Source organism: Guyanagaster necrorhizus, assembly GCF_019112545.1.
Source record: "Guyanagaster necrorhizus MCA 3950 unplaced genomic scaffold BT62scaffold_50, whole genome shotgun sequence".
NCBI classification, from domain to species: domain Eukaryota; kingdom Fungi; phylum Basidiomycota; class Agaricomycetes; order Agaricales; family Physalacriaceae; genus Guyanagaster; species Guyanagaster necrorhizus.
The window spans coordinates 156,098-176,565 of NW_025064929.1; the positions used below are offsets into that span (position 1 = coordinate 156,098).

General features: G+C 44.5%; 3 protein-coding genes and 1 non-coding gene across 4 annotated transcripts; 1 reads left to right on the plus strand and 3 right to left on the minus strand.

Annotated features, from left to right (window-relative positions):
* Nucleotides 1-167: 167 nt before the first annotated feature.
* On the plus strand, nucleotides 168-2,751 carry BT62DRAFT_938065 (uncharacterized protein). The gene is made up of 2 exons (XM_043187458.1): nucleotides 168-493; nucleotides 603-2,751. Exons 1-2 carry the CDS (start codon nucleotides 255-257, stop codon nucleotides 2,611-2,613), a joined length of 2,250 nt encoding a protein of 749 aa, XP_043033892.1. The 5' UTR covers nucleotides 168-254; the 3' UTR covers nucleotides 2,614-2,751.
* Nucleotides 2,752-3,618: 867 nt separating this feature from the next.
* On the minus strand, nucleotides 3,619-4,428 carry BT62DRAFT_924063 (uncharacterized protein; the record flags this gene model as incomplete). Its single annotated transcript, XM_043184574.1, has 1 exon — nucleotides 3,619-4,428. The coding sequence occupies one exon, from the start codon at nucleotides 4,426-4,428 to the stop codon at nucleotides 3,619-3,621; it is 810 nt and encodes a 269-aa protein (XP_043033893.1).
* Nucleotides 4,429-4,973: 545 nt separating this feature from the next.
* On the minus strand, nucleotides 4,974-5,074 carry BT62DRAFT_t176. Its single transcript has one exon. It is a non-coding gene; the product is annotated as a tRNA-Trp (tRNA).
* Nucleotides 5,075-6,499: 1,425 nt separating this feature from the next.
* BT62DRAFT_910679 (uncharacterized protein) lies at nucleotides 6,500-6,902 on the minus strand (the record flags this gene model as incomplete). The annotated part of the gene is made up of 2 exons (XM_043183808.1): nucleotides 6,500-6,747; nucleotides 6,779-6,902. Coding segments are annotated over 2 exons (372 nt in total), but the record flags the coding sequence as incomplete, so codon positions are not given.
* Between the last annotated feature and the right edge of the window lie 13,566 nt (nucleotides 6,903-20,468).

Sequence of the window (20,468 nt, forward strand, 5' to 3'; positions counted from 1 at the left end):
GTTGACCATAATCATAGTCATAATCAGAGCCTTCTTTATTTATTAGCGAGCCTTGTTCACAAGCATCAGCACGCTAAGGCATTCGGCAGGCATTCGGCCGGCGGTAACCTCGGCAACTAGCAGAATGTAATACGAATTTGTCATTGGATGGATAGCGGCTTGTTGGCCCGTGCGTCCTTGTTGTTTTCCCTCTTTCACCCATATTCCCCCGATAACGAGAACGACGACTGCATTTATGCGAGCCCATCCCTGTGATGCACGACTATGACTACTCAAGAAGCTCGTCAAGCTCAGCCATCAGCAAGAACGGTAACGGCACCACAATTACATCCCATCACAGTTCGCCCCGCGCTTCCTCTTCTTCCCCCCGTGTTTCTGCCTCGACGACGACCAAGCAAATATTCTCTCCCGACGACCCTACGCTTAGGTGTATATGTGAGCTGCCGCACGATGATGGGTTCGGGTTCAGTATTGGTTGCGAGGACTGCTTGAGGTGAGCTGCACCTCTTTCTTTCAGCTTGCGCTCACAAGCCTTTTCTTTTACTATTTCTCTGTGAAAATTTTATTCTTAAATCGGTTTGCAACACCTTTGTCCTGCTTAGATGGTGCCATGCCGCATGCTTTGGGATTTACGCCGGAGTCAACGAGCCCGATGAGTGGCGTTGCTGGGTATGCAAGGGAGAAGGCGGGAGCAGATGCCGAGGCGACGAGGTAGACGAAGAAGAAGAACGGCAGACATACGTTCGTATAGAGCAGGATATTCTGCGGCTGCATTCCCCCAACCATTCGCCTACGCCACATTCAAGTCCCCCAGCAGCGCCGGACCCCCACCTTACATACCTGTTGCATTTACCTTCCCCGCCTGATTCCGTCCTTCCACCGACATATACGTTGCATACCGCCCAGCACGTCAGTCCAGGAACATTTCTTATATCTTATCTCTCAGTGGTCACCAGTGCCCGGTCCTACGTGGAGGATCCACTAAACGGGTACGCGTATGCTCGAGTCCCGAGAGTATTTGTTCATCTCATTCCTTCTCATGATCACTCCGACGATTGTGGTGTGGCCCTCGATGCGCGGCTTGCTGGCAATGCCGCTCGGTGGATTCGTTCTGGGTGTTATCCCAATGCCGAAATACATGCAAGTGAAGACGGTGGTTGGGGCGTATATGCTATGCAAGAGCTGAGTGCCGGGGATGAGATAGTCCTAGGATGGGAATGGGATGATGCTCATCCCATTCATGGCGGCGAAGAGGGGAAAGTCGAAGCTGTCGACGCTCTGGAGGGAGCGTTCATGACTTGCGCATGCGACGGTAGAATGGGCTGTGCACTCGAGGCGATGCGCAGGGGCGATTGGAAGGCTGGCAACCTAGGTCCGCTCGTCGGGAAACAGAGAGGATTCAAGACCAGGGCCAGGGAGCGGGGTGGCGTCGAGATTGTGCCAGGGAAGGGAAAGCAGAAGCAGAAGGAGCTGAGGGAGGTTTCACTCGCAGAGAAAAGGACAGGGCAAGAAGGGGTAGTACCACCCAAGATGAGGAAAGGCCAAGCACGCAAGCCAACGTCGCCGTCGCCCTTAAGCCCAACAGACGCTTTCGCAAAGCTGTCATTAACGTCTCCCGTGTTTAGGGGTGACGATTCGACGACGTTATCTTCGGCCCACGATTCCCTGCCGACTTTATCAGTACCGGCGCTTTCGAGGAGAAGGCCAAAATCGCCTGGTTTGACGTCGGACATGTTGGGTGCAGAGACATTTGAAAGCATGTCTGTCGATTCTCCCCCAACGGTACGCAGCTCCTCGAATACTCCCATGTCCGATGGTCCTGTGCGGCCCCCTTTGCCCAAGCGAAGATCGCGCAAACAGTCGCAATCACCTTCACTTGTTCAAATTGATGACAGTCCCCAACCACAAAGGGTCGACAACGGCCGCTCTGTACTCGCAGAAGCTCCTCGACGACCTTCGTTGCCCAAACGACAGCCGCGAGCGAAAGAATCTCCTGATTCCACACCAGATACCCCACCTCTAGAAACGCCTGAGGGGATGACAGTTGATTTGCCACTGCCAACGCCTAATATCCCGGTAGTGGAGCCAACTGTCATGAGTCCTGGAAAGAAAAGGAAGGAACCGGATACGGAGCCACTGGCGCGTCTTACATCGCCGTCGCCTGTGATGAGGACCCCCTCACCTGATATCCCCGGCTTGTTCCTTGTATCACCCAAGACGCCGCCATCACACAACTCTCCCGCTTCATTCCCATTGCCGGCTTCTCCAACGGTCAGGTCTCAGTTATTCTCCTCCCATTCTCCTCCGTCCCCGCCATCACCTCCACCAATCGTTTCAAAATCACTGTCCCCAATGAAATCCGAGCCAAACCCCAGCTCGCCACAGAAACGTCGGAAGATGACGCTGGATGATTGGAAGAAGGAGCGAGAGAAGAAGAAAGTGGGGGAGAGGGATGGGCCAACACCTGTTGTGATTAAGCAAGAAGAGGAGGAGCCGTCACTAAGAACGATGTCTACACCGATACCGATACCAGTTCCCAGGGCCCCACGTGCGATGACCATTCCAGGGGCGCCGCGGGCCCCAAGAGCGATGATGGGCGGGTGGGGGTGCTAGGATTTTTTATATTTTTTTTTGGCTTTGAACAGCTTTCGTAGTCGAATAATTTATGTGCTATTTTTTGTTGTAACCGGTATGTACCTCGGTGTGTATGTATGTAATCGCTTATGTACTAGATTTGATGTTCCCTCAAAAGGTGTGGGTTTGCAGCTCTCCTTTTTCTTTGACGATGGTGCTACTCAACTGCAAGGATGATATGTCGACAATGGTATCCCTTGCTGGATAATTTGCGTTGATGATTCGTGGTGAGCAACGACACTTCGCTTTGGTCAACATTGGTCGCCTAAAATTCTTCGCTCCGGTGAACTGATTGGGCAGAACCGTCCTTTTCCACGTTATCTCATGATTCATAGAGAAGTACATTGACGCTGCGTAAGAATAAACATACAACATGGAATTTTCCAGAATCAAGTCCGCACTCGAGACTCTCTTCCTCATTGTCTATGGCTCTGATACCAGAAGGACTTGCTAAGTTCTTCAGCCCTCGCCTCCTCTCTAACCGTCTTTTCGACTGTCTTTGCTATCAGGTGATCCTTTTCTAGTTCTTCTTGGTGGTCATATACCGACCGCCCAGAGGTCACTGAATATGTCAGGATGACACTGCAGGTATGCCATATATATATGGGTTGTAGCGGGCAATTTGTCCCTTATTCTTTCAGGCTGAGAGTCGAATGACCCCCAGTGTAAACGACATTTATTTGTCTATCTCCGGATGAATATAACTGAAGAACATTACTAGGACGGAGGGAGCGGAGCACCTGATCCTCGAACTTTGAGAACCATGTCTTAATGTCACTGAGCAGGTATCGTGGGGTATTGGTCCCTTCTCAAATCCACTTTCTAGGCAACTCGTCATCACTTCCATCGCCTCTCCTTGCACTGGGAACGGGATCTCTATCGTGGCTTTCAACTTCTTATCTACGATCCCCTTGGCCACGTCGAACCAATCGTTATAAAATTCCTTGAAATCCTCTAGGGATTGGCCTCCGTGCAAGATGTATCCTAACGACTTTTATGCCCCCGATAGCTGTGTTGCAGAGACATGCGGAGCCACTGGAGTTGTTTGGAGCATGAATCTTTGGAGTGGATGGTCACACACAGGAACTCGAGTTTGTCGGGCTCGCCGGTCAGGTATTTATCGAGATATGCCCTGCCTGGAATGCTCGGATGATCATCCCAACCCAATGTCCAGCAACCGAAGACCTTTGCTCCCACTGAGGACCTCCCTGAGTTCGCGCATCCACCGACAATCGTCGTACTCGTTTTTGGAAGCAGAGGAGTCCACTTTTGAGTTGGAGTTGTTCCAGGCCTGAGGGTGGCCCGGAAATGGATGGCCTGCAGTGTGTAGATAGAGATCTTCGTCGGTCTCGCTCGTTGTGCGAGTGGGAGTGTATCATCCTTCGGGCACGAATCGGTGAGGATCGGTGGCAAGGTGGTATTGAGAAACATTAAGGAAGTGAGGGAAGGGCAGCATTGGAGAATTTGGATCAGACTGCGGCGAGCGATGCGGGAGTCTCTGTAATTCATGCAGAGGTCCTTGACTTCATCGAGGACACGTCTGACGCTGTTGGAGTCAGCCTTTTCGAAGGCCACTCCGCTGATGGAGAGCTTTTCGAATGACTTGAAGTGAGAAAGGAGATGCACCATCTGGTTCACGTCGGAGAACTGTACGCGCTTCAGTGTGATGGGCCGCTGGGAACAATCGAAATCAGGGAGTTCCCCAAGCTCGAGGAGCCGCAACATCTGCGGTAAGTTGTACGCTACTACTTGTGTTGTAGACATCGGAGGAAGAGTGGGTGGCGTGTTGTGCATGAGAATTGGCAGTTAAATGGGAACAAAAGTGATAGTGGCATATCGGTTGTCAGGTGTGTGCCACAAATAATTGGCCGGACAAATGGCAGGAACCTAAGACTGCAAACGATAAAAAGGGAGCCAGAAATCTAAGATCTTTGAAGAAAGCCGTGTTGTATGAGGATATGCTCCATGTCTCTTCGCTAAATATATACTATCGAAGGAGGACAAGTGACATTCCCTCGAACGAAACATCAATTGGCTGGTACGGGCAGTTAAACGGCCGGCGTAATTCGTGCCAGTCATCCCGCCATGCTAAGCATTAGGAGTACAGGTTACAACAGGGTCATCCACCGGCTCCGATTTCGCATAGGTAACTTGGCAGTAATAAGCAACGGTAAGATACCACACTCAAAATAAATTTTCCTGCTAAAGGGCGAACGTAAGCCTTTAATTTCCCGCCAACAACACTATCAAAAAAGTTATATATGGAAAAGTTCCGGGACGACAACGTCGTAACTCGTGCTTGATTGAAACGAATATTGGCCATCTCAAGGCACAAAAAGTGACCCCTAAGCGAGTTGAACGCTTGACCTTGTGGAAACCTTGAAAACACTTGATTACATACAGACTGGAATCACACGCTCTACCACTGAGCTAAGGGGTCACATCAAAGCTGGATACGGCTATACTGTAAACCGCTCCGTCCTATCAAAAATCTTGGCAAGATCATTATATAACTACTAATATGATGCACATCTCTGGCATGAGTTACAGTGACCACATAACAGCCATATTATGCCTGAGAGATAGATAACCTCCCTGTCAGAATATAAACATCTTTTCTTTTTTGATTTCTGCCAGAGCACATGTATGAATGGACTTGCAAATAAGTAACCAATTTGTTGATACCAGTACCATGTCTCTGCCATTAACTTTAAATTCATTATTAGGAGGTGAATTTGCAACTTATACTTTCCTTTCATCAGTCTAGGTTAGCAATGTCCTCTGCTCTATAGTATATGCTACCAAGCTGACATTCTATCTGGCATCCAATATTAAGACAGCTACTTCAGACTAGACTTCACAGATACCTTCAACCTTGGTGAATTCACTAATGTTCTTTAATGTCTAACAGAAGCTTGGGAAACAAAACATTCACTGCACAGCATGAAATAATTTTTAATTAGCCCAATAAGTATATAGTGGGTTGTTATTATGCACATGCTGCTGGTCTCCATGTCACCTCAACCATGAATCCAATCACACTACTCATCAGACTCTGGCCACTTCCCATTACCTACTAATTTTATTTCACTATTATCATTTCACATCTGTATTTCACATTGTAATATCTAGACCCTGAACTCAGTAGTGAATACTGACACTGGAACCCAATGAAACCTGACTCGGAATTAGCTACCATTAGTATATAAAGCCATGTACATCATCATAACTACTCAGTTCAAATGTCAACTTGGATAAGCCATCTACACTTTGCACTCACTTCAACTCCTCTCTACCTTGTCTATTGGATTCCACTCCAAAGGATATTCCAGTTTGCTTCTCTGATGGAACTCTGTTCTGCCCATCCAGATTCTTAGGCTCTGACTTAAGGGTGACATTGCCAATAGCTTCATTGATGCCCACACACTCTGCTGGACTCTGCACATGCACTCAAGCCCACTTGATTGGCATGTTCCTAACAGTTGTTCAGCCACAGATGAGTCACTTCCAACTCTGTGCCAGATAGAGTAGAAGATGACACTGTAATTCTGTGATTCATCAGCATCAAAGAGCCTTGTTTTGAGCCATCTTTGACTCTAGAGTGTTGACCCATTACTAATATTGCCCTATTGTCCTATTCTATAGTTTGGACTTTTCTCTATTAAAATCTCTAGCTTTTCTCATTCTTTGTGTCCACTTCTGTTTTGCTATTTGTCATAGTTGAGCCTTGATGAGCTTTCCAGATGGTGTATGATCTGTTTTATATCCTTCAAACTTACACATATCCTGATATAGCATCAAATAGTACATACCAAACTCTCTATTATACAAAATGATCATCACCAGAACAGCAAACTTGGATAATCTATCTATGTGTTAGTCTCATATACTTGATCTGAACAAGAAACAAAAGACACCCATACAGTTTTTCTGTAACAGCCAAAAGTTTATTCTCATCAATCTGTCTATGATATTTGAGCTTGATAGTGATCAGTGTGGTCACCAACTCTTTCAGTCTCTCATCAGGTATGCTCACTGCTGCTGCCTCCAACATGCCTGGCACAGTGTACAAGGCATTCTCTACAGAAGTAGAGTCCTTCACACCCTTCTTTACTAATTGAGGGCATTCATAGTTATATAGCACTTATGATGTTCTCTCCACCATGAATGTTGATGTCTTTAATCCTGTCTTTGATATAGATATAACCTTCTTCATTGATGCTGTCTAGATTACCAGTCTTGAACCACCCATCTTTTGTGAGAATCTTTATTAGAGATAAGCCCTGAACAGTGAGTGAGCAATATTTGCTTTGCTTATCTTGTCAGTGGCAGCTGTGGCATTGTGATCATAAGCTGTTGATTGAATGAATATAAGACATGAAACAGATCTGGATTCCTAAAGTATCCTTTTATTATATTTGAGCTGCAAAGCCATATCTCACCTGCATCTCTGGAGGCAGCCTTGACATCATTTTTCATTATTAGAATATCATTGGGAGGGAGTATGAATCCATATAGTGTATAAGTTCTCAAAAAAGGAAAACAAGACAGGAAGAACAAAGTATTACCAGCTATTAAGCTTTGTAGCATAATCAGATCCAACTAGAATAAAACTCAGCCTTTTGATAAAAGCAGTTGAGAGAAATCTTGCTCACTGACTCCTACTGAGGTAGTGTTGGTCTCAGTGAGACTGTATGCCTGTTTGCTATAGTAAAATAGTCAGACTATATACTGAAACAAATGGTCTGAACATCTATAATACTGCATGAGAAGATGGTTCTGTTAGATCCAAGCATCATGTGAGCTAATTACATGTGATAAATGATTGTTACCTTGCACTTCAGGTAAGATGATCAAGTTCACAGATATGTAATCAAGCTGATATATCACAAGATCAAAAAAATCAGCTCAAATATAGAATGGTGTGAAGATAAACTTTAGCTCAAAGCTACCAGTGAAAGTGAGTGGTCTTAAATACTATATTAGGTCTGCTAATAATACTACTACTAATTGTGTGTTTCTGAGTCTATTGTGCCTGTTATCCTAAAGCATTGTTACTATATATAAAAAGGCAATTATGCATTGTTGGGTAATGCTGTTGCATCAAAAGACAATGACAGACTTGGCTAGTTGTGATGACTAAGCTTTGTCCCATGGTCTTAAGCACTTGTTCTAGCACTCTGACTAAGCATAAATAGGGGTTAAATCAGGAAAGGAAATGGAAAAATTATAACATTACCCTCTTCTTAAGACCATTATCCTGATAGCTTAATTTAGAGATAATTCATAGTCCTGTATAGCATCATCAGCATTCATTAACTTCTCATTCACCCACTGGTTGGACTCCAGATCATAGCCTTTCCAGCTGACCAAGTAATCGACAGTAGTTGTCATGCCACCTCCCTTTGCTTTGATCTTTCATAGTTTGTGATTTAAAATCTGATCAACTTTATAGTGTTTCTTGTCATCAATAAGATTAGAGGATGGAGGTGGCAGTTGTTTTTGATTAGAGAAGGCAAATGCAATATAAGGGGTCAACAATGCTTTATTGAAGACATTGTGTATTTTCCAGGCAGGAGGTAGTCAGAGTTTATAAGCACTGGCTCCAACTTTGGCAAGTATTTGAAAGAAGCCAGTGTGCTTGTCATCCAGTTTGCATTTTGGATGCAGCAGGTGAAGATTGATGGTATCCAACCAAACCTTGTCATTAATGGAGTATGTGTATGCAGCATAATAGTGTTTATTATATTGTTGTTTCATTGTAGCTGCAGCCCATTCAAGAGCAGTTTTGGTTTCTGAGTGGATCTTGGCCATGGTAGTGGCAAAGTCTGTTGATGCTGGGGTTGTAGTTCAGTGTCATTCAGTCTGGGTGATGTTTGGGTATCAACCATGATTGACAAAGAATGGTGTTTTTCCTGTCACTGAGTGGACTCAGTTGTTATGTTGGAAGCTGGCAAGAGCCAGCCATTCCACCCAATTGTCCTGTCAATAATTAATGAATAGGCAGAGGTATTTTTCAATCTCTTGGTTGGTGCACTCCATTTGCCCATCAGTTTGAGAGTGGTATGTAGTTGATGCATTCTATTTAATGTTTAGGAGATGATAAAGGTCATCTAAGAACTTGGAGACAAATTGAGGTCCTCTGTCTGAGATAACCACTTGAGATATACTATATTTGGCATAAATCTCATCATATAAAATCTTTGCCCATCCCTCAGAAGTTAGTTCCATTGAGCAGGTGATTGGAATAATTGCTTTAGAGAATCAGTTGACTATAATGATGATTGCATCATAGCTGTTACAGTCTGAGAGTCTGATAATCATGTCAACAGAGATATGAGTCCATGGTGATGATGGAACCTCATTTGGGTAGAGCAGTATGGCCCAGGCCTGCATTGATGACTTGCCTTATTGACAAATCTTACATGCTTTGATGTGTGTAGTGATATCATTGCCTATTTTAGGCTATCAGTATTCTTGCAGCACCAATTCCTTAGTTTTGGCAATATGTTAGGAATGTGCCAATCGAGTGGGCTTGAGTGCATGTGTGGAGTCCAGCAGAGTGTGTGGGCATCAATGAAGCTATTGGCAATATCACTCTTGAGTCGGAGCCTAAGGATCTGGATAGATGGAACAGAGTTCTGTCAGAGAAGTGAACAGGAATATCCTTCAGAGCAGAATCCGATGGACAAGATAGAGAGGAGTTGGAGTGTGAAGTGTAGATGGCTTATCCAAGTTGATATTTGAACTGAGTAGTTACAGTGATATACATGGCTTTATATATTAATAGTAGCTAATTCCGAGTCGAGTTCTATTGGATTCTGATGTTAACATTCACTACCAAGTTCGGGGTCTAGATATTACAATGTGAAATACGAATGTGAAATGATAATAGTGAAGTGAAATTAGTAGGTAATGGGAAGCAGCTGGAGCCTAGTGGTTAGTGTGATTGAATTTGTGGTTGGTTGAGGTGACACAGAGGCTGGCAGCATGCACATAACAGTATCCCCCCCTTAGTGTTCTTGCTCTCAAGAGCACAGATCCTGATGGCCAGTGAGACCACATGGAAGATTGTTAGTGGCTGTAGGAGTTTTGTATCTTGATCTGAAACCACCATCATCATCTATATCATTGCTCACCACATATCATTGCTCATGCACTCCTGAGCCTCTGGTGAGGGGATCCACCTCCAATGGCTCTGATGAGACCAAAGAATTGTTTCATTTAGAATGGGAGGCTGTGGAGGAAGAATATGCAGAGGCCATAGAGAGTCATTTGGAATGGCAAAGGGAGCAAGAGTGGGAGGAAAAGGTCTAAGCAGACCGTATGGCCTAGGAGGCATAGAAAAAGGAGCAGAAGAAGAAATTGGAGAGGAAGAGAGAGGAGGTTCAGCAAGCTGCAGAGAGGCAGGCTAAGGAGGCAGAGAAGGCATTGAGAGAGGCCACTTGGAGGGAGGCTGAGGAGAGAGAGGCCACAGAGGCAGTGGAAAGGGCTGAGGCTGAGGAGGTAGGGCTAGAGGGGATGGTTATAGAGGATGGGTTGCTGATGACCCTTATGGAGGCTGTTGATTTTTGGCTGTGTCAAGTGTTGGCAGAATGGTATGGTTCTGGCCCTGGTCTTTGCTTCAAGAAGGTGACTCACCATATGCCTTTGGAGTCTGATGATGAGCAGGCAAAGGGGACTGAGGGAGATGATGAGTCTGAGGAATCCGAGGGAACCCTGGAGAGGAGAAAGAGAGTGTGGGAGGGGAAGAGGAGGGTGGTGAGTCCGATGGAGAAGGGCCATAAATGCAAGTTCAGATTAAGAAGCTTAGTGGATGACAGTGAGACAGAGATGATTGTTAGCCCTAAAAAGCAGATGAAGTTGGAAGTGGTGGGACCAGCAGAGGGCAAGAAATTGTTGGATGGTGAGAGTAAGTGTCTCAGTTTTCTTTTCATGGCTGAACTTAGCTTTTGGTTTCAGGGAGTTGTGTGCGCTGTCATCAAAATGGCACACAATGTTATGCATGACTGGTAACCAAAGGCACTGGTCGAGGGTGGACTTGCTCTTGCTGCAAGATCAAGAAAACTGCCTGTTCATTTAATAAGGGTGTCACTGTGAGTGAGGTGATCAGCAGTGTGGAGGTCTCTGCTGGTCTCCACCAGCTTTTGAAGTTAATATGCAAGTTGATGCATCATGTGGATGAGTTGGCAGATAAGGTGGCAGATGTCTGTGGTACTGTAGTGGGTCTCCAGGATGATTATAGGTTGGATGATATGTTGTCTTCTTTGGAGTTGTTTTCAGAGTCCAAGTTGGAGGCCTGGAAGAAGGCTCATCTGCTTTTCAGGGATGAGAAGGATCAGGAGGTGGAAGATCTGCGGGAGGTGATGTTGAAGAGACTAGATGAGGATATGGAGGAGTTGAAGAGGTGAGAGGAGAGTTTTAGTTCTGGTGTGGGCCTGTTGGATTCCACTTTCTTATAGAGCTTTTGTATGAAATGTATATAGAAAAAGCATTGGATGTTGGTAATGGAGAAAAAAAATGTAGATATAAGTTTTTTGACTTATAAAAGTGTAAGAGGGGTGATTGAAATGGTATTCGGTTGGTAGAATTGAAATAGTAGGGTGAGGCTCCAGTAGCATCCAGAGTAGTCTTGTATCAAAAATAGAATGATTGAGTGACTTTGGATAAGAGTCCTAGTTTACCTGAGTATTGATGGTGGAATTCTTCAATAAATTCATCAGCAGAGAACTCGGAGGCCAGTAACCAAGCAAACTCTTTGTTGGTACCTTCATAGCCTAGCCACTGGATTTTGTACAGCAGTGGGCAGTGAAACCAGTGGTCTAGTTTAGAGTCGAGGATTTGGGCTATTTCGAAATGTTCTTCCCTGTCGACTTCAACTGGAGGTGGTGGTGGTTGGATTCAGTTAGAAATGGTGTTTTCTTCTATGGGTTCCAATTGTGACACATGGAAGACAGGGTGAATGGACCAGAGATCTGGTGGAAGTCTCAGGGTAAAGGAGTGGGTACCAGGTTGGGCTATGATTTCAAAAGGACCAAGGTATTTCTCTGAGAATTTTCTGGTCGGGCGGGTGGTTTTGATATATTTGGAGCTGAGGTAGACCATGTCCCCCACTGTGAACAGGGGTGCTGAGATCCGATGCTTGTCTGCTTAGATCTTGTAGTGAGACTGAGCTTTGGAAATTTTATTCTTTAGTAATTGATGGAGTTCATCCAGATCGACTGTGAAGTCTCGGGCCTGGTCAGAGATGATGTTCCTTTTAGGGTGAATGATGATGTTGGGGTGGTAACTCTTGTTAGTGAAAAATAGGAAAATTCCAGTGGATGCATTAGGGGCATTGTTGTAGGCAAATTCAGCAATGGATAGGAGGGTGTCCCAGTTGTTCTGCTGGTAGGAGCAGTAGATGCAGATGTATTGTTCCAGAGTTTGGTTTGCTCATTCAGTTTGGCCATTGGCCTCTGGATGATAATTAGAGGTAAGGTGGAGTTCTATATCAAGGACTATAGCTAAGATGCGAGTAAATTGGGAGACAAATTTGGAGCTGTGGTTGGATGTGATGTGACTGGGTACCCCATATTTGGAGAATACATGGATAAGAAAAAGTTGGATGAGCTCTATAGAGTTGATAGTGTCATGAGTGGGAATGAAGGTGGCTTGCTTGCTAGCTTGGTCTATGACTACTAAGATAGCAGTGAATCTGTTGGAGTCTGGTAGTTATTTAATGAAGTCTATGGAAATAGAATCCCATGGCCATTCAGGAACTGGCAGAGGTTTGAGTAATCCATAGAGGCAGTGTCTGGGTGCCTTATTGTGCCTACAGACTGTGCAGGACTTAATATAGTGTCAGATATATTCACACATCTTTGGCCAGGTGTAGTTCCACTGGACTAGTTCTAATGTCTGGTTTTAACCAAAGTGATCTGCCAAGATGTGGTCATGATTGTTCTGTAGTATATGGAGATGGAGATCATCAGAGTCCAGGACATAGATGTGGCCTTTGAAGTGAAAGATGTTGGATTCATCAATGGACTATTGAGAGGGAGAGGATTCAGAAGTGGCCTTAGTCTGGCAGAGGCTGTTAGAGGATGTAGCATCAGAGGATTGTGCTTGTCTGATATCAGTGTGGAGTTTGTTGATATCCATGATGGCACTAGCCCATAGGGTGGGGCCTTCAAGATAGGTTGCTTGGAGTGATGCAGAGAGTTGTTCTTGGGTGAACATGGGTTGGAAATTGTGAAGGTTGATTTGGGCATATTCACTATCCCTCTCTTTAGGGTAGACATCCCATCATCTAGTGAGTGCATCCAGTTTCCCACCAAGTTTTCCAGAGTGGAACTGGATTACTAGGTTGAACTGGGATAGGTATTCAGACCAGCAGACCTCTTGGTGGATTAGAATCTTGGTGGTGGCAAAGTATTCAAGGTTTTTGTGATCTGTTACGACATTGATGGAGTCTGTAGAGCCTTCAAGATAGTGCTGCCAATGTTTAAAGGCTTCAAAAATAGCTAGAAGCTCTTTATCATAGGTGTCATAGTTGAGTTTGGCATTGTGGAGGCTTCAGGAGTGGAAAGCAATAGGGTGAATTTTGCCATCTTCAAGATAGATAGAGAGGATAGCCGCAATTGCATAGTTGGAGGCATCGGTTTCCACCACTATCTTTTGATCAGAGACCCAATGGGTAAGGATGAGCATGTGTGTAAAGGCCTGTTTCAACTCATTGAAGGCAGCCAAGTATTTGTCATCAAATTTCCATGGAGTTCCCTTGCAGGTGAGTCATATAAGGGGAAGAATGATATTACTATATTCATGTATGAAGTGACGGTAGAAGTTAGCAAAGCCGAGGAAGGATTGGATGTCCTTGACTTTTTATGGCACTGGCCAGTCAACAATGGCCTTGACTTTTTCTTCAGACATGCAAAGTCCTTCAGGTGATAGGATGTAGTCTAGATATTCCATGGAATTCCAGTTGAATTTGCATTTGGAACCTTTGCAATAGAGTCCATTAGCTCTAAGTCTGCATAGGACCTCATGAACATGTTTCTGGTGATCTTCTGGGTTGTCAGAATATATGAGAATGTCATCGAGGTAGACTACTACTGATATATTGAGCATGTCAGAGAATATATTGTTCACAAATTGTTGGAATGCTGCCAGAATATTTGTGAGGCCAAAAGGCATGACATGCCATTGGAAGGAACCATAATGGGTCTGGAAGGCTGTTTTCCATTTGTCCCCTTTGGTGATGTGAACAAGATAGTAGGCATATCACAGGTTGAGCTTTGTGTAGATGCATGCAGAGCAGGTGGAGTCAAGGAGGTCAGAAATGAGAGGAAGAGGATAGTGATCCTTCTTGGAGATTTTGTTTAGGCCATGGTAGTCGATGCAAAGTCAGAGTTCACCAGTCTTCTTTTTGACAAATAGGACCAGAGCCTCATGTGGAGAGCAGGATGGAGTAATGAACCCATTGCACAGATTATCATCAATAAACTCTCATAGGGCCTTGAGTTCAGATTCTGAGAGAGAATAAATGTGTCCAAGCAGTGGAGATGTTCCTTCCTCAAGGTTGATTTTGAGGTCATACAGCCTGTGTTCAGGTAGTTTTTCAGAGAGGGTATCGCTGAAGATATCTGCAAAATCATGGTACTCTACTGGCACTGATGAAAGATCTGCTGATTTCATGGATGTGGCTTTGGCTCCAATATTAGGCAAGGAAGGCTGCAGTGTAAACTGCTGAGCACCTTCTTCTGCACTGGCTTGGACAAATGTGGCAGCAGATATGATGGAGATCTTTGGATGTGCTTTCATAGTAAAAGACTCTGAGGGAGGATAGGAGTAGATGGGTTTGTATGGGAACAGAGTCTGCCAGTTACCCGGAGTTGATTTGGAATGAGGTGAAGCTCCAGGAGTTGGACTGATGGAGTCTGATGGGCACGGAAGTCCCTGATTTAAGCTGGAAGGCTCAGAGAAGGATGGACTGTTGTCCTGTGGGCATGGAAGTCTCTGGGGTGTGGTGGAGGCTGCAGAATTAGTTGGAGTGAGATCCTGGTAGCTTAAGCAGAAAATGATACTGTTCTCAGCCCAGTCAATCAGTGGATTGTAGCAGGAGAGCCAGTTGTATTCTAGGACAAGATTGCAAGACAAATCCAGAGGAGTGACATAGAAGTCAATGGGGAAAGTGTCTCCAGATGAAAAACAGATGGGGATGGTTGTGATTTGAGATATATGGCTCCTGATGGAGCCATCAAATAATCGAAGTTGCACACTAGGGATGGTTTTAATGGGGATTTCATTGGCAGCTACATACTTAGTGTCAACAAAGTAGTAGCTAGAGCCAGAATCAATAAGGGCAAGAAAACACAGAATGATATCAGTTGCAGAACTATCAGGTTCTGTAGTAGTCGGTAATTCTGCTGAGAGAGGAATGTGGAAGGAGTGATTAGAAAGAGATGTTGCATTGAGAGTGATGACCTCTGGTGTGTGAATACAGTCAATGCAATCCTGAACTTGCATGGAGGGAACAGAGTTGCTTCCTAGTTTTCTGACTCCATCAGGGCCAGTTCCATGGGAGCAGTGTCAACTTCTGCTGCATGACCCTTGATGGAGGCTGCTGCCTTCCGCTTGTTGCAGTCCTCAGTTTTGTGTTTGGCTCCACAGAACATGCAAAGGTTGTTCTAGTGCTGGCGGACTTTTTCTTTCTGAATAAGATGGCCATCTTTGCCTAGCTTGTCAGCATAGGGCTTAGGGGTGGTAGATTTCGGTGTGGAGCTAGAGTCCGAGGAAGAAGTGTTAGACCCCTTGGATTTGGGGTTGGGAGATTTATTGTCTCAGTTTTCACAGGCAATTTTGGTCTTCCAGATCCAGTACCAAGCATCAAGTTCTTGGACAAGGAAGTGCATATCATAAAGGTTGTTTGGCTTCTCATGGTGTGCCATGTCATCTTTGATATGGGTGCAGAGGCCATGATAAAAGATGTGGCAGAGAGAGTTGTCTCTGTACCCAATTTATGAAGCATACTGGTTGAATTGAACCATATACTTCATGATCTGATCTCCATTATGCATCTGAAGGTGTTTTAATGCATCTTCAGCACCTCTGATAGCATCAAAGGGGCCGAAGTTGCTATGAAGCTCATCTAGGAAAGCTGCATAGGAGAATTGCCAGGCTGGTGGATTCTGCAGATTGGGGTTAAGAATGTCTGGTTCGAACCAGTTAAGCATGGTGCTGGCCAGAAATGAAATGGCATAGTTAACCTTGTTAGCATCTGTTGCAAATGTGGTAGGTCTGTCATTGAAGTTCAACTGAAGGGAGATGATGAAAGCCTTCAGTTTGTGAGGGTCAGAGCCATTAAATGATTCTGGTTCCTTGACCTTAGTGTGGATAGTGGCTGGTTTAGGGTTGTTAAGGGAAGCAGAGACTCCTCATAACAGGTTCATGAATTCTAGGAACATGTCCTGCTGGTTTGGATTATTACTTCCTGTGGAGCTATTGGAGCTGCCTGGGCCATTGGGACCACTTGGACCTCCTGGTCCACCTGGAAAAGGGTTTGGTGGATTGCCACCTGGTTTCTATCAGATGAGAGTATGAGTAAGGGTGTCTTCATCTCTGCCTCCTGAGTCTAGGCTGTCTGGATCCTCATGCATGTTGCCCAGGAATAAGGGGTCTATTGGGGGGTTGGTTTGAGCACTATACATTAGGCTGGTCTATCAGGCCCCATTAGTTGGAATGCTGGTGGCATCGAAAGGGTTAGGGGAATCATCATAATTAGGTTGGCAGACAGTGAAGCTAGAGTGATTGTAGGTTTCCCTATGGGAAGGTTGTTCTCCACTGGAGGCTGATCCGAAAAGGCCTGATTGTTCTTTTGAGGCAGAGGCCAGAATGTTTTCCATGAAAAACATGTTTGGATGGGTGGGCTGAGTTTGTTCAGGATCAGTTTCTGTGGGTTTGGTAAATGTGGTAGACATGATAAAATTTTCGACTCAAGGGTTTGAGTTTGAATATACTGTTAGGAATGTGCCAATCGAGTGGGCTTGAGTGCACATGCAGAGTCCAGTGGAGTGCATGGGCGTCAACAAAGCTATTGGCAACATCACTCTTGAGTCAGAGCCCAAGGATCTGGATGGACAGAATGGAGTTCCATTAGAGAAGCAAACTGGAATATCCTTTGGAGCAAAATCCGATGGATGAGATAGGAAGGAGTTGAAGTGCAAAGTGTAGATGGCTTATCCAAGTTGATATTTGAACTGAGTAGTTACAGTGATATACATGGCTTTATATACTAATGGTAGCTAATTCCAAGTCAGGTTCCATTGAGTTCCAGTATCAACATTTGCTACCAAGTTCAGGGTCTAGATATTACAATGTGAAATACAAATGTGAAATGATAATGATGAAGTGAAATTAGTAGGTAATGAGAAGTGGCCAGAGTCCAGTGGTTAGTGTGATTGAATTTGTGGTTGGTTGAGGTGACATGGAGGCTGGCAGCATGCATGTAACACAATGCCAAGGTGACCAGCAGTTGCATGATCATAGCAGGTGGCAATGATCTTGCCATGTAGTCCTTGGTCTCGAGGAATATAGATTCGCCCATCATAGCAAATTAGTCCCCCTTCTTTTGTCATTCCCTGCTTGTGGTTGAGAGATGGAGTCACTTGCTGGTCTTATTTGCAGTTGTCACAAGTCATGCTCTTGATGTGTTCATGGATTTCTTCCTCTATAGGCATTATCATGGCCCTGAAATGTTCAGGCTGTAGTAATGTTACCTCCTTATTATCAGCTTTCCTCTGATTGTGATCTGCCTATTGGCTGAGGAGGTTGGCCTTCTTGTTTGCTGTATCTGCTTTGTGATAAAGTGTGTACTGGTATTGACTGAGTTCAGTGACTTATCTGGCTTGTCAATGGTTTAATTTTTAGGGTTGTCAGAAGTATCGAAGGTTTTGATGATCAGTCCAGATCTCAAAGATCTCTGTCACTCTGATTAGATAATGCTGCCATTCTTCTAAGGTGAGCATGATGGCAAGGAGTTCTTTGTCATAAATCTCATAGTTTCACTTGGTGACTGTGAGTGCCTTGGATAAGAATGCAACAGAGCACCACCTTTCATCTTGTTCTTGGGATAGGATGGCTCTAATTGCTCTCTCACTTGAGTCAGCTTTGACTCAGAACCTCTCTTCCTATGTTGGGATGGCAAGAACTATGTCCTCAGCAAGCCATCACTTGAGGTCATCAAAGGCTGCCTGCTGTGAGAGGCACCATGCCCAGAGAGTGTTGTCAGTCAGCTGTGTCATTAGTTGAACAATCTTGCTGTAATCTCAGATAAATTATTAGTAGAAGTTTGTGAATCTGAGGAAGGACTGCAGCTCCTTCTTCTTGACTGGCTTAGGCCACTCTGTCACTCCTATCATCTTGATGGGATCCATCTAAATACTTTCTTCACTAATAATGACCCTGAGATACTTGGTTTTCAGCACCTTGAATTCACATTTCTCTGCTTTGAGGAATAACTTGTGCTTCCTCATGAGAGCTAGTACTTGTTGCACTAGTTTTCTGTGTTCCTCCTTTGTCCTGGACATAATTAGGATATCATCAAGATAGATGGTGACTTTTTCCATGGAGATGAGGTCTTTGAAAATGTTGTTCATCATCCACTGGAAGGTTGTGGGAGAATTAGTGAGCCTGAAGAACATGACCATAGGCTTGAATAGTCTCTGATTCATCCTGAATGCCACTTTCCACTTGTCTCCCTCCTTAATATGGATATTGTTGTAGTCCCACTGGACATCAAGTTTAGTGTAGTATCTGGCATCTTGGAGTTTGTCCATCAGTTCTGAAATCAGCAGAAGAGGGTAATGGTTTTTGATCATCATCTTGTTGAGCTTTCAGTAATCTTAGACTGGTCAAAGCTTCTCATCCTTCTTTTTGACAAAGAAGAATGGTGATGCCATGGGAGACTTTAATGGTCAAATTCATCTACTGGATAAGTTCTCATCCAGAAACTTGTCAAGCTCCTCTCCTGTTGTTCATTGTTGCTAAGAGAGTAGGTTTTGCAATCCAAGTTGGCATTGGCATTTGAGATCAGCTCAATTGCATGATCCCATGGCTTCAGCTCCAGTAGCTCATCAAAGCTTTCCTTTTTGAACAAATCCTTGAAGTTGCATGCCTATTCAGACACCATCTCCTCAAAGGTCTTTTCCTCCTTTTGTTCATTGGCCTTGGCAGCTAGATTGTTGGTGTGGTGGGTAGCATAGATGTGTAGTTTGTGCTGAAGGTTGATGGCTAGGATAGTCTCTCTATTTTCCATCTCCTCATCCCACTGATCCTCTGGGTCTTCATTAGGTAATTCGAATGGAATTTTCTGACACTGGCATCTTGCAAATGTGATCCATCTGGTCTTCCAGTTGATCAGCAGGTTATGATGGATTAGCCAGTCATGACCAAGGAAAATTTCCTTGATCCCAAGATCTGTGACAGCTAAGTCAATTCTTTCAGAATGATCGCCGATAGTGAGCCTAAGCTTGACAAACTCAGTGATTGAGCCTGCCTGGTTCTTTGTTCCATTGGCATTGTAGACCAGTATTGGGGCTGCAGTAGCTCAGGTCAGAAGTTGGTGCTTGTCAATGAAAGCATGATTGATTGAGCTTCCAGTGCAATCACTATCAATTAATGCAGTTACTGCATAGGTTTCTTAGGACATAAGAGTCTCAATCTGGACTTTAGTGAGTAGGTCACACCCAGGCATTTTGGACTGTCAGATGAATTTTCATGGTCCATAGAGCTCATCTAGCTATTCTAGGGCTCAGCACCATTCAGCCTTCTTCATCCCTTCCACCATCTCATCAACTATTTCTTTGGCTTGAGTTTGATGGACCCAGTTTTTGAGCATAGCTTTTGCTGCAGCTTCATCCTTGGCATCCTTGATGGCTCTCCAGGTCCACTCAGTGTTGAATGGCTTGAGCCAGGTGGTGGAGCCCTCTGCCTCTGTTTGGCCCAAAGGTGTTTGAGTTTTATTTGGTGATTCTTTGATGTGCATAGTGGATAACTGGAGTATATTTGAATGCATAGATAGAGCAGGTATAAGAGTAACTATAGAAACTTTATTAGTCCAACTAGCAGCTACTGATTGCATACCATGAAAGTTCTTGGCTGATCCAGAGGGATTGCTCACTGGTCAGCCCTGTCTTTTACTTCTTCCACCTTTGTTTCTTTGCCAAGCTCTTCTTCTTTTTGAAGATTGGCAATCTGCACTCTAATCTCTTTGCACATTATCTTCTTCTTCAGGCAGTCTTTTGCTATGTGGCCCTTCTGGCCACAGTTGAAATATTTACCTTCCTTCTTCATCCAGTCTATATCCATCAGCTTTCCAGACCCTATATAGGTGGTTCCAGTTCCTGTCTTCTGGATTCTGTAGGCAGGAGCCATCAAGGGTCATGATGATTTTCCAGCAGTTGTCTCTGACTTGTTTGGGGTTGGCAGGGTCAGCTTCTTGGTGTAGTCTTGAAGGGTCAATGATTCCACTTTCTGCCTTTGTCGCTCCTTGTACATCTTGATAATCCTTTTCTTCCATTCATTGTATCCTACCAGCATCAGTGCTTTAACACTGATAGCTGAGATCATCATGATATATAAGAAGAGGACTCCTCTCTTGAGGGCTTTGACCATTCGCTCCTCATTTTCTACATCATCCCGAATTCTAGTGAGTTTAGCAAGTCATTCCAGCTTATCAAAATAGTTCATGGCCACCTTGTCACCTATCTTATATTCCTTGATCTTCTGTTTGTGCACTTCTTGTACTGCTAGATTGATGAATTTGTCATATAGCATCTGTTTGAATACTGGCC